Source organism: Equus quagga, chromosome 7, assembly GCF_021613505.1.
Source record: "Equus quagga isolate Etosha38 chromosome 7, UCLA_HA_Equagga_1.0, whole genome shotgun sequence".
Lineage (NCBI taxonomy): Eukaryota > Metazoa > Chordata > Mammalia > Perissodactyla > Equidae > Equus > Equus quagga.
Genome location: NC_060273.1, coordinates 93,271,608 through 93,285,048, shown reverse-complemented (window position 1 = coordinate 93,285,048; position 13,441 = coordinate 93,271,608). Strand labels below are relative to the sequence as shown.

General features: G+C 39.2%; 1 protein-coding gene across 3 annotated transcripts in view; it reads left to right on the top strand.

The window, feature by feature from the left end:
* Nucleotides 1-12,246, top strand: part of LOC124241678 (zinc finger protein 474-like) — a 58,133-nt gene extending 45,887 nt beyond the window's left edge. For all 3 annotated transcript variants that reach the window (XM_046665642.1, XM_046665643.1, XM_046665645.1), the window contains 2 exons: nucleotides 5,398-5,578; nucleotides 8,758-12,246. In XM_046665642.1, the coding sequence (XP_046521598.1) occupies nucleotides 5,398-5,578; nucleotides 8,758-8,909 (333 nt within the window). In that variant the 3' untranslated portion in view covers nucleotides 8,910-12,246. The remainder of the gene's footprint in view (nucleotides 1-5,397; nucleotides 5,579-8,757) is intronic.
* The last annotated feature ends 1,195 nt before the right edge of the window (nucleotides 12,247-13,441 follow it).

The window sequence follows — 13,441 nt, the reverse complement described above, 5'->3', positions numbered from 1 at the left end:
CTTAGGTCTTGAATTCCCCAAATATTTTTAAAGTCACTTTTCAGGTATAGATCCTGCTATGTGGCTAATAACAAGGAAGGATAAACAATTATAGTTATTTTGATGACTATAGTCTATTGGCATAATTCAGTATAGAATAATATAATAAAAATATTCTACTTCAAATAATATGCTTTTTTAAAAAACTTGGATCATGCAGAGAGTAACTCTATTTTCCATTTTGCTTGGTCTGTGTCAGTTGTGGATTTCCCCAGCTAGAGTCTGTTTTTCGGTTTGGGTATGCAGAAATCACAAATGTGCTTCCTTCCAATTTTGATCTTGCTCTGTGCTCTTCCCATCGCAGTTGTAATCCCCAATAGTCTTAGTTAGAAGCAGGCAGATTCTAAAACCTTCACACATTTTGCCATGTTTTATTTCCCCAAAGGAGACCACACCACCAAGTTAATTTTTCTCTGCTTTCATGCCACCCAGTGCTACTTAAGAACATATTGAAAAAGGCCATTTAATTCCATTAAAATTTCTTGCAGCTCAACTTAACTAGGTCTTTTCCATTACTCGATGAGTATTCTTCCCGAATTGAATCACTATTACATTCCCCACAGTGCCTAATTCCCATATTTTTCACTATTCTCTTGCCCAGAATTCAAATCTCTTCATTCCCTGAAGATCACTTTGCCTCATTCTTTGAAGACTAAATTCCTCTTACGTGAGCTCGTCTTGCGCCTCACTTCTCCACAACAACCTTTCTCTAACTTCATCTATTTCGTCTTCCCCTTCTTCAGAGGCTAACATCTCCAGTCACATCCTTGACCCCATCTCCTCCTGCCTCCTTGGAGACATTATTCTATTGATTATTTGTTTTCTCTTCAGCCTATAGTCTCTCTCTGCCTAAGACACTCCTATCCTGAAAACAACAAAACAAATCTTTCTTCAGCTCTGCTTGTCTCTCAAATTTCCTTTCTTCAGATTTTTTGAGTGTATTCTTCTTCTCCTCAACCTAATCTTTAACTCCTAACAATTTAGTTTTATCCTTATCACTACATTGGAACTAAACTTGCAGAAGTCACTGGTATACAATCTACTGGTAATCAAATCTAACGGCCTCCCTCAACCACCCGTTACTCTCTGTAACATTTGACAGAGTTGATGACACTATCTTTCTGGAAACCAGAAGTGTTTCCAGAATCCTAAATGGAGTCTTTTGTCCCCATGCTCTGTTTCTTTAACTGGAAACTTGAACCTTTATCTTTTTAGGCTGCAATTTCCCTTCCCCAATTTCCTTATTGTAGATATTCTCCTAAGAACTTTTTTCCATATACTCTCTATAAACTCCTTTTCTGAAGTTTTTATCATTTTAAACATCTCTTCTGTGTGAATAGCTCAGAAACCTGCTAATCCTAAATTATAAGCCTCTATTTCCTGTTTTGGTTGGACTTATTCACATTTAGATTCTACAAGTATGTCAAACACAACAGGTCCGGAACAGAATCCCTTTATTTCCCCTTCTCCAACCTGCCTTTTTCAATCCCCCTTTCAGTAAGTGACATCACTATCGCCCTGTTACCTAGAATAAAACATTGGTGTTCTCTTGGACCTGTGATTTCTTTGCTCTCAGAGCCATGAATGCTGAAGTTCTCATAGATATGCTGCCCTGTTAGCCCTTTTAGATACATTACAGCCAGACCTTTTTGTAAAGCCCTTTATAGATTACTGCCCTAACAGTTTCCTATCATTTACAAAACAAAACCCAGACCTTAGCATGGCATTCATGGTTGTTCACAGCATGGCTGCAGCCTGCCTGTCTGATTTTAGTTCTCAATGCTACACTGAACACCAGGCAAACTACGTTATTTGCTATTCCTTGTACTCACCTCCAGATTCCTGTTCCCAAGGCTTTGCTCATGCTGTTTCCCCAGGCTCCAATAGTCTTCTCCACCCCTCCCAGTCCTTGTGGTCTGAATTCTACCCATTCTTCAAATGCTACCTCCTCAAAGCTTTCTTTGATCTTCACAACTGGAAGAAAGATTTCCAACCTCTGAATTTCAGTTAAATTTTACTAACGTAGCCAAACTAGCTTTCTTTTGCTTAGTGTTTATGTGAAATTTTTTTCCTATCCTTTTACTTGTAGTCTATTTGTGTCTCCATGTTTGTAAAATGCATTTCTTATAAACAACATGTAATTGGGTCTTAGTTTTTTAATCTAGTCTGTCAACCTACGCCTTTTAATTGTGTTCTTTAGTCCATTTATATTTACTGCAATAATCGATATATTTAGATTTAAGTCTACCACCTCGGTGTTTTAATTCTATTTGTTCCTCTTGCCTCTTTTATTATTTATTTTTTTTGGTCCTCTACTCCTCTTTTCCTATCATTCTTTGGGGGTAGTTAACTCAACAATTTTTTTTTAAGTATTCTATCTCCCCTAATTATGCCTCTTTGCATAACTTTGTGCTTCAGTGGTTACTATTGAGATTAAAATATGCATCTTCAGCATGTCACATTCTATGTGTGAAAAATTACTTCAAGGAAGATCTAAGAATTCTATGCTTTTATTTACTATAACTTTATGTATATATATATAAGTAAAGTTATTTTTTTTACAAAATAAGTTTTGCATAAAAACTTTACATATATATATGTAAAGTTTACATATATATATATACACCATAAACTCCATACTCCTTTGCTACCATTTTTCTTCAAAGACCCCTTAATCTAAAGAGATTTTGTCATTTGTATGTACAAAAATTAGAAATATTTTTAAAAGATTGTTTTAATTTATTGAACTATTTGCATTTTATGCTGTTTCTATTCCTTATAGAACAGATTTCTAGCTGATATTTCCCCTCAGTATTTAGAACTTCTTTTAGCATTTCTTGTAGAGCAGCTCTGCCAAGGATGAATTCTTTTGCCTTTTGTCTAAAGATGTGTTTATGTCACCTTCATTTTGAAGGATATTTTTACTGGATATGTAATTCTAAATTGACATGGTAGTGGGTTTTTTCTTTAATCATTGTTAAAATGTCATTCCATTATTTTCTGTCCTCCACATTTTTTCTGATGAGAAATCACCTGAAATTTTTGTCATTGTTTTCTTGTTCCCTTGTATATATTGTCTCTGTTTTCTCTGACTGCTTTCAAGCTTATCTTTTGTCTTTAGTAGTTTCACTATCGTGTATCTAGTTCTGTTTTTCTTACTTAACCTGCTTGGATTTCTCTGAGCTTTTTGGATATGTTATTTGTTGTCTCATTAATTTGAGAAAATTCTCAGACATAATTTCTTCATCTATTTCTTTTCTTCACTTTTTTTCTCCTCCTTCTGGGATCCAATTACATATATGTTGGACCATTTGATCTATTCCATTTTTTTCTTCACTGTTTTTTCTCTCTGTGTTACTGTTTGGGAAATCTCTTCTGACATATCCTTAAGTTTATTGATTGTTTCTTCTGCTGTGTGGACATCTGCTGAAAGTCTTATCAAATGAATATTTCATCTCCCATATCATGTTTTTTATTTTAGCATTTCCCATTGATTTTATTGAATAATTTTTATCTCTCTGCTTTAATTTTCCATATATTCACACATGCTGTCACCTTTTCCTCTATATCTTTTAACATATTTACTACAATTATTTTAAATAATTATTCTTAAGTATTAATCAAAATAATTATTTTAAAACCCTGATAGTCCAGTTATCTAGGCCATATCTTAGTCTGGTTATATTAAGATTATATCTGATGGTGGTGGGTCCTATTTTCTTTGTGTGTGTGTGCTTTATAATTTTGATTGAATGCTGGACATTCTGTGTAAGAGAACAGTAGATTCTGAGTAGATTATACTTATACTCAAAATAAGTTTGCCTCTTCTTCTGTCAGGCTGTGAGTATAATTGGTGTGTCAATGTCGTCTGTAATTTAGCAAGGTTTGGATCTTGTCTTTGCTTTAGTTATGTTCAGTGCATTACAGGGTTTAAATTCCCCCAGTGGTAAACTGCCCTTGCCTTGAACTCAGTGAATGGCCTGGAGCCAAAGGGCTCCTCCTAGTTCTTCTGCTATACTCTTAGACTCCTGTGTGCCTTACATGCCTGCAACAGAGAAGGAGTTGCCCTTAGTGTTCCCAACCCTCCTTCAGCAGTAGACTGCTCTTACCCAGGACTCAGTGCATGGCCTAATTCTCCAGCTCTGTCCTCAGATTTAGGCAGATCCTGTGTTCTTGAATTACTGAAGCTTTCTATCAAGGCTTCTGCCTCTCCCCAGTGTTGGACTGTTTTGGATGGGAGAGTTTATATACACAGACCCTGCATGCCTGCACCTCAGAGGTGTTTGCACTCAGCTGTCAGCCCTTTTCTCTGTGGCAGACAACTGTTGTCTCATATTCATGTAAAGTTGGAGTGTGGGAGGTTTTCTCTTGATTCTGTTTATCCACCCTCAAACTTAGGCAGTTCTTTTAACTCTTAATTTACCTTGCAACTTTGAGTCTCCAATGGGCTCAAAAATTATGATTCTGTAGGCTATTTGACTTATTTCATTGTTTAGGTGGGAGCAGTGTTTCTCATAACTTTCTATATCCTAGACAGAAGCAGAAGCTCCCTATTGCATTTTATCCTTAACGCTTCCTCAGATTTGGTTCTCCCAGAAAGAAATCCTAAGAAAAGGATTTGAGTTCAAGTAGTTTATTTGAGAGATGATCCCAGGAAACCCCAGCAAAGTAGTGGGAGGAGAGATAGGGCAGAGAAGGAAGCCTATATAGTACATTAATGAGTAACTGTGGTACAGTCCCAATGGGGACTTCTGGAAGACTGTATGGAATCAGCCTTAGAGAGGAAGCTGGGTATTTATCCACCACCTCCCATCTATAATTGATTAGTTGCCCTGCCTGTGAGTGGAGCCTACTGTATGTCAAAAAAGGCAGAGAACACAGGTGCTTGCAGTAGAAAGCTGTTGACATGAGGCAATGTGGGTGGGCACAACAGTGTTTATCATAAACGCTCCAATGAACTTACTTTATTTCTCAGACATACCAGTATGCTAAAGCCAGATGTTATTGAGCAGATGATTCATGCCGGATTTATCTTTGTGTTCTCCTAGCACGGAGAATAGTCAGAAGATAATCAATCGATATTTATTAAATGAGAAAATACATTTTATAAACTACCGACATGTAGAATTCTGGTTAGCTCCTCTTTATTTCCTAAACTCCTCTCAAACCCACATCCTCACTGCCCCCAGTCACTCAGATAACATAGTTTGTTCTCTTGTCATAAAGTTTAAATTCATCAGACTGGTTGGAGTTTTTAAACATCATATTGATTTTCTAGCTAATTTGAATGCATTATAATTTTAAAATATAATTTCCAAACCTACACTTTATCTAACAGATATGTTATATTACTTGCAGCCAACAATGATAAGACGTCCACCAACAATTGTTTGCTACATTTGTGGTCATGAATATGGAACAAAATCAATCGCCATCCATGAGCCACAATGTCTAAAAAAATGGCATAATGAAAACAACTTGTTGCCTAAGGAGTTAAGGAGACCAGAACCTAAAAAACCAGAAGTCAGGACCATCACTGGTAAGTTTTTTGAAAAAAAGACTTGAGTGCATAAGGGAAGATTTTCTCTCTAAATCTGTAAGAGTAGAGATATTCTTTTCTTATTTGTTTAAACAACTGAAATCAGCAACATTTACTTTCTTGGCTACAGCCAAATAGGAAAAACAGTTCTGGAATGCCTGCCCGAAGTGCTGCCTTCAGATGCTGAGACAGAAAGACACTACGTGCTGGCAAAACTGGGCAAGAAGAGGCAGGGGGCCAGCCCCATGGCCGAGTGGTTAAGTTCGCACGCTCTGCTTCAGCGTCCCAGAGTTTCACTGGTTCGGATCCTGGGCAAGGACATGGTATCACTCGTCAGGCCATGCTGGGGTGGCGTCCCACATGCCACAACTAGAAGGACCCACAGCTAAAAATACACAACTATGCACCTGGGGGCTTTGGGGAGAAAAAGGAAAAATAAACCTTTAAAAAAAAAAAAAAGAAGAGGGACCCACTGGAATTTACTATATTTCCCGAAAATTACTTTCATGTACCATCAAACATAATACTTAAAAAATGTAGAACTTAAAAAACCTTTGGGGCATCTGGAAACAAGTCTTCAAATATAAATGTATCTTAGTGTTCATAGAGCAAAGGTACCAAACTCAAATGCTTACAGGGTCCACTAGCCAGGTTGCAAAATTTAATAAATTGGTGCAGGTGTGAAAAAAGGGAAGTTGGGGCCCATGGTGAGCTGGAGAGCACTGACTGTCTTGCCAGTTCCAGCTGGTATTATTCATTCAGAAATTTAGCCCAGTGTGGTCACACATTTCAATAACACATTAAAAGACTGGAAATCTAGACATCTATATGAAATGTCCAGATTTTTTAAATTTTGCGATTAATATATTGTAAAGCACTGCTCAAGCCAAAGGAAACTGAAAGTCCATAAACTGCCACGTGTGGCCTCATCACAGAGCCTCATGCTTACTCTTTTAGGAAATGAGAATAAAGTAGTTCAGAGAATATTTTTGCCAAGCAAGCTCAAACTTGCTCATCACATTTCTACCATTGTTATTTTCTCAGTTGAGCCCCTGATTCAAAGAAAATCCTTCTTAGTTTTAGGAGGAGTATCATTTAGTGCATTCGTTCTTCTTACGTAGCCATAGATCTGCAGATCTGGGAGGTAACCTGGAGGTCATTTAGTGTCAATCAGTCCAGAACACTCTTGTTAGAAATGTGACCCAAAGAGAGTTTTACAGCAACCCACAGAATGTAACCTAGATTGTCACGATAAATTTCTAGATGTTGCTAAAACCCAACTATTCACAGTCTTTGCTAAGAAGAGGACTCTGCATATAGACGGAAAAGAACTCAAGATGAAAACGTCATGTATTGAAATTACAGCGTTTGCCCACAAAGAGATTGTTTACCTCATTGAAAAGCTCTTCCCAGCAATTCTCATTTGGTGTGGAAAATGAGTTTCCTTCACTTCTGATCTTTATCACTTCTCTGCTTGAGCATAATTATCACACATCTAGAAGAGGTGACTAGTTTGAAAGCCCAGGTAGGTTCCTTGTTCTGTTGTTGCCTACAGATGGAAAAGGTAGGTCTGATAGGTGCACGTCCCTGCAATTTTCCTCTTGGCCTCATGCTATTTTTATTTCTGAAGGTACTCTTTCTCTGTAGGCAAGGGAATTCCCATTACCATTTCCACCCTATGGACAGTGTAGTCATAGAGTTCAAATTACCCTTCCTCCAGACCCAAAGCCAAAGCCTTATGCAAAAGCTTTTAGAAATGTGATGAATCAGGGCCATCCCAGTGGCACAGCAGTTAAGTTTGCATGTTCTGCTTCTCAGCCGCCCGGGGTTCGCCGGTTCGGATCCCGTGTGCAGACATGGCACCACTTGGCACGCCATGCTGCGGTAGGCGTCCCACATATAAAGTAGAGGAAGATGGGCATGGAGCTCAGGGCCAGTCTTCCTCAGCAAAAAGAGGACGATTGGCAGTAGTTAGCTCAGGGCTAATCTTCCTCAAAAATAAGAAAAAAAAAAGAAATGTGATGAATCATCTACAAGTGAGAATCAATGAATACTCTGGAACATCTGAGTCCACATTAAAACTCATATGAATAAGGAGAAAGTACCGTTCTTTTTTCAACAGTTTTCAAAGCACTCAAAATATACATTTGTATCCTGCATAGAAAGTGGTATTTGCTTTATCCAAAGGAGAAATACTAGGTTTTCTGGGGTTTAATTTCCCATGGATCAAAAAAAGAACATTAGGAATGGGCATGTTAAGGAATCTGAGGTTTGTCATGGTTGTGTGAACCGTTAGACAGAAATCATATAAGAATAGCCTGGGCTTTAATGAAAAAATATGTGCTATGAAAATGATAAAAAGTGTGTTATATATTTTTGAGTGCCTGGCTACATTTTGGGGGGCCTATTTTGGACAATTCTAAAACATATTCAATTTAATGTACTAAAGTCATTCTATTTAAATAAGGTTTATTAAAGCTGAGTCCCACAGTTTCTCTAAAACAAAGCCACATGCCTTTTGTCTATGCTCTGCCAATGAAGATTATACATCTCTCAGCTATCTTTGTTGTTTTCTTAAGGACACTTCTTTCCATCAGATTAACTATTCTGCTTGTATTCGTCACTTTAATTATTTAAAGAATCTTTGAGTTTATGACCATAAAGAGGTGATACATTTTTAGGATATAATTCATCTTAAATTCACTCTCAACTGTCAGTTTTGACTTATAAAAACATTCCACTGAAGGATTACAGAAGAGGAAAATACAAATACATGTCCTTTTTCCTTTGCAAGCTTATATTTAGAGGCATCTGAAAGAAGGCCACAAGTTATATTTGCAAGAAAATAATTTGCATGATAATAAGCAAAGATATTAATAATTAGTGAAGAATGCATATCATAACACATAAAGCAATATCTTCCCCTTTGTAAAATCCAAAGAGTGAAAAATCTCTGGTTCATAGCTAACTTCACTCAACCTTTGAGTGAGCAGTACTCTTTTTTTTTTGGCAAAAGTAACAGGATTTGTTTAAAAGCCTCAGTCAACAGGTATTTCCTGAAAATATTTTCCATAAAAAGTAGGGTATGGTTCTCCAGAATGAAAACTGATCCGTTTTACCATTTTCTTTTCCTTTTCTTTCTTTTCTGTTCTCTTTTCTTTTTTCCTTTAACTTCCCAGCCAAAGGTTTCTATGATCTCGATGCCTTAAATGAAGCTGCCTGGACCAGTGCCCAGAGCACATTGGTTCCCTGTGCTGTTTGTGGGCGCACCTTCCTGCCAGACAGACTGATTGTTCACCAACGATCCTGTAAACCAAAAGTCGCCAAGTAAAGCTCTCTCTCTCTGCTGAAGTGTTACAGCCATTAAATCCTTCTGAAAGAGATTGGGATATGGCGGGAAGGAAAAAAAGGGAGGCGAGGAGAGGAAACAAAGAAAACTGGAATTGACCAAAGGCTATCTAGCACAGGAAGCCCAGCTCAGTGCTTTGGTGGCAAAAGTGTGACCACTATGTGATGGGCAAATGTTCTGCTTTTAACAAGCAGCTGCATGCATGTTCAGAGACACACTGTGGGGCATGCATGTCACGCTTTTGTGAGGCAGAATTATAAGTGGGCTGCACCTCATCAGAGCTGGCATTTTTGCCTCAAGGAAATTTCAGAGCCAATTGTTGCCATTTTATTTCCATTCTATTTTCCCAAACAAGAATCTGAACCTCACAATTAGGACTGTTATTCAGTGAACAGAGCTTTGGGTGGTGACTTCAGACAACTTCTTAGTCCTAAGAAAAACTGGATTCTTTCCCGTCCTTGTGCTTTCTGAAATAACTTGCCCCTCCCTGCTTCCTCTGATCCAGGGAATTGTTTTTAATTGAGTTATTAATTGGGAATCTTCTTTTCTCTATAAAATTATTCAACAAGACAGACACTGGAAAAAGAGCTAAGGACTTAAAGTACTAGACCCATATCTAATTCATACTCCCTTACCGATAGTGAGAAATATTACAGAGAGATTTCAGAACCAGTGCCAGCCTCATATGTCAGAGATTGCTACAAGGGGATTCATAAAATGAGTGGAGGCTACCTCCTTCCTTCTATAGGAGAAGCCCAGTGAGAGTTCTCCCTGCCCCCCTAGGGGCTTATAGGTGTTTTATTGTTGAGGTATAAAAGGCTGCCAGGAAATTCTGTGCCTCCCCACCCGAGGCCCATTCACAGTAAGTGGATTGTGAGACTGCTCTGTGTTTTAGAGTCCCTGAATGTGTATTCCAGAGGTGGGGCTCTCCTGGGAGGATGCCAGGCCCAGGGAGGTGCTCTGCCCAGGAAACTCTGCTCCCCCAGGCAGCTCTGCTTCGCCTGGACTCCCAGCAGTTTTGCTTGAAATCTTTGTTCATTTTATGGCCGAACTTCAGGGCAATTCTGGATCCACTGGGTTCCTGCAAGCCTCATATTCATGACCTTACACAGCACAGTTAACTCCAAATTATATAAGCAAATTTATTTGACCTAATATTTTGATCACACGTCTACGTATTACAGAAGTTTACATTAGGATAATTGTGCTAATCATTTGGTTTTTCCTGCCTGTTCTAAAGGAAGCTAGAGATGAGCTTTTTAAAAAGTCTTTAGATACCCTCAAATAAGATTATCATCTTGTGAAAGACTAGCATTTAATGTCTCATAGTTGATGGTTCGGTTCTTTTATTTTGTTAAAAATGACAACAACATCTAATAACTCACACATCTGTGAGTGCGCTATGGGTCAGGCACTGTGCTTAGTGCTTCCTATACATCAGTCTACATAAATCTCACATCAACCCTACAAGTAAATCTCATTATCCTTATTTTGCACATGAGGAAACTGATACTTAGCCTAAATAGCTAACTCAAGGTCACACTGCACTTGAGTTAAGAGATGGAGTAGGGAAGCAAACTCGGGAATGTTGGTCTTCCAAACCCATAGTCTTTCCATTGCCATTTGTATGCTAGACACCATCATTAATAAAATTAACTATACTAATGCAAACGATCGGACAAATGTGAAAAGTTTTGTACAATTTTTAGTAATTAAGGCAAATGGGAGTCTTAGGGTGCTTGTAGTTCAGCTGTTGGGCTGAGTTTATCTTAAACTGAGGTGAAAACAGAAGTCAGCTGTATTGTGTTTCAAAAGACACTTGCGTTCTGCTAACGTTTAGAAGTCAAATAGCAGGGGAAATAAAGCAAAAGTTCTGGCCTCAACATTGAAAGGAGCTGCCATTTGGAGACATAAAGAGAGATTCTTGGGCTCTTTGCTTTAAAAGCATGACCAAAAACCTACTTTATCTGTAGGAATTAAGTCTGTGAGCTCTTGAAGTGGTTGAAAAGGCCGAGCTTTCATAGGGGTCGTCATTTCACAGGGAACAGCTTGAGGTACATCAAGGGGATGACTTTGGGGACTCCACTTCCAGCTTCACCTCAGTGAGCCAGCAAATGTAAATGGAATTAAATCCTGAGCAAGCTCAGCTGTAATGACTTCAATTGAAGAGTTCCTGTCCATTTTCAAGGCAAGTCATCAAAGTCTCCCCATTAATAGGAAAGAGCTCACCTGCTCTCTCCCAACTGCCCTTCCCCCAATTAGTTCACTTCTGTTCCAATATTTGTACTCTCAAAAGAAAATAATTTCTTTAACAATAGTTGGCACCTCCGTGAGCTATGAATTTGAACCTCGAAATGGCTCCCACAGATACTGTCCTCGATGATGAAGAACAGATCCTAGGTGAAGGTACTTGGCCCTCTTACACTCACCCAGGCAGTTATTGGTCTGGGATGTAAGGTTATTACAGGCACCAACAACAATGCAATTCCCTCATTGCCCTGTTAACTGGTGCTGCACAAACTTTAATTGAATTCCCCTCGAGTCGAGGTTATGAGAAGAATTCCAGGATTTCTTGATGCTCATTTGCACACTGAATTCCCATCCAAGTTGCAGGGCATGTCCTATCAGAAGGGAACACTGGGGACTGAACAAGCACATCCTAAGGGAGGTGGAGAGGGAGAATCTCCTATTAGGAGTAAGCATGGGAATCTGTTAGAGCTCCATTATGGGAGCTCTTCAGGCTGCCTCCTCATCAGGCAGCCTTGGAAGCAATTCCAGATGGGCTCCCAGTATTTCCAAGGATCATTCTTAGATGACATTGCCTTAGCCTAGGGAATACTGGCATGAGTCTCTTCATGGAAAAAGAAGCTGCTACTGAGAAGCAGACCCATCTGTGAACAGGGAAGAGATGGAGGGCAGATATCCAAAGTCCTCCACCCCTGAAAACAGCCCAGGCACTTTCTGTACTTGTCTGCTTCTGACATTAACAGTATTTCTTCTTTACACCCCTGTCTAAACCAACTCGTATGTCTTTAATCCCATATCAGATCAGGGCAGGAAGTTCAGCCCTTTCCTTCCCCAATCCTGAGGAGTTCTTTTCCACCTCTGGCAATGGTCCATCTTCCTTTATCATTTATTACTTTCCTACTGACTCACCGTCTGGCCCACATGAACTACTGTGCCTGTTTCTGCTGGCCCTGCCCACTCTGTGAGCACCGTAGGCAGAGATGAAAATGGGGTTTTCCTGCACTTGGAAGAAACAGCACAAATGAGAAGCAGTCAGTTGCCAGTGGGGGCCAAAAAGGATGGTGTAGAGAGACTGTACACCAGGAAAAACACTGCTAAGTTATCATAGGATGGTATACCTTTATTCTGAGTTGTTTTTAAATTTTGTTATAAAAATATTCAAATAGATACAATCAGAGGGGAAAATATCATGATGTCTCATGTTCTCTACACCCAGGCAGATTTAGTTCTTCACATCCCACTAACGTTGAATGTGAATGGCTTAAATTTCAACTACTCTTTTGGGCATAAGAGGGAAATGGAGGTGGCAGGGAGAGGTGCTGGGAGCATGAGATTCCAGAGTCTTTCTGATAATGCATTTTAATTCTACTTCAAGAAACATGAGATTAAGCCAGCATGGATGTAAACCAACTGAAAATCTGATTTAAAAAAAAAAAAAGTGAAACCTGGCCTAAGCATCATAGAGGCTAGGTCCTATCATTGATTCACACTTATCACCCTACAGGCCAAGGCTGTTCAGATAATTCTTAGTTGAGAGTGTGTTAGGCAAAATAATGGCCCCCAAAGATGTTGAGGCCCTAGTCCCCAAAATTTATGAATATGTTACCTTACATGGTAAAAGAGACTTTGCAGATGTGGCTAAGGGTATAGACCTTGTATTGGGGAGAGTATCTGGGATTATCTAGGTGGGCTCAATCTAATCTCATGAGTCCTTAAAAGTAGAGTAAGAAGGAAAAAGGATGAGTGAAAGAGATGGCAGCACAAGAAAGATTCCACACCCCGTTGCTGGTTCTGAGATGTAGGGAACTACACGCAAGGATCAGAGAGAAGTCTCTAGGAGTTAAGGGTGGCCCCACCAAACAGCCAGCATGGAAATTGAAACCTCAGTCCTATAACCACAAGAAACTGGATCCTGCCAAGGATCTGAATGAGCAACGAAACAGTCTTCCCCGGAGCCTCCAGAAAGAATGCAGCCCTGCCAACAAGTTGTTTTTATCTGGTGAACTCAGGGTTGAACTTCTGATCTACAGAACTGAGAGAAAATAAGTGTGTGTTGTTTAAGCCACAAAGTTTGCAGTAAATTTGTTTTGGCAGCAACAAAAAACTAATAGAAGAAGCATCTGTGCGGAATAGGGTAGGACCAATAAATCTTCCTGTTGATCAGAGAAGTAGAGCCCTGAAATCCACAAAGGATGCTGGCCATCTCCACTGCTTGATTAGTGAGGAGGATGTTACAGCCAATACGCAGTAGAGCAGATAGCCCAAGG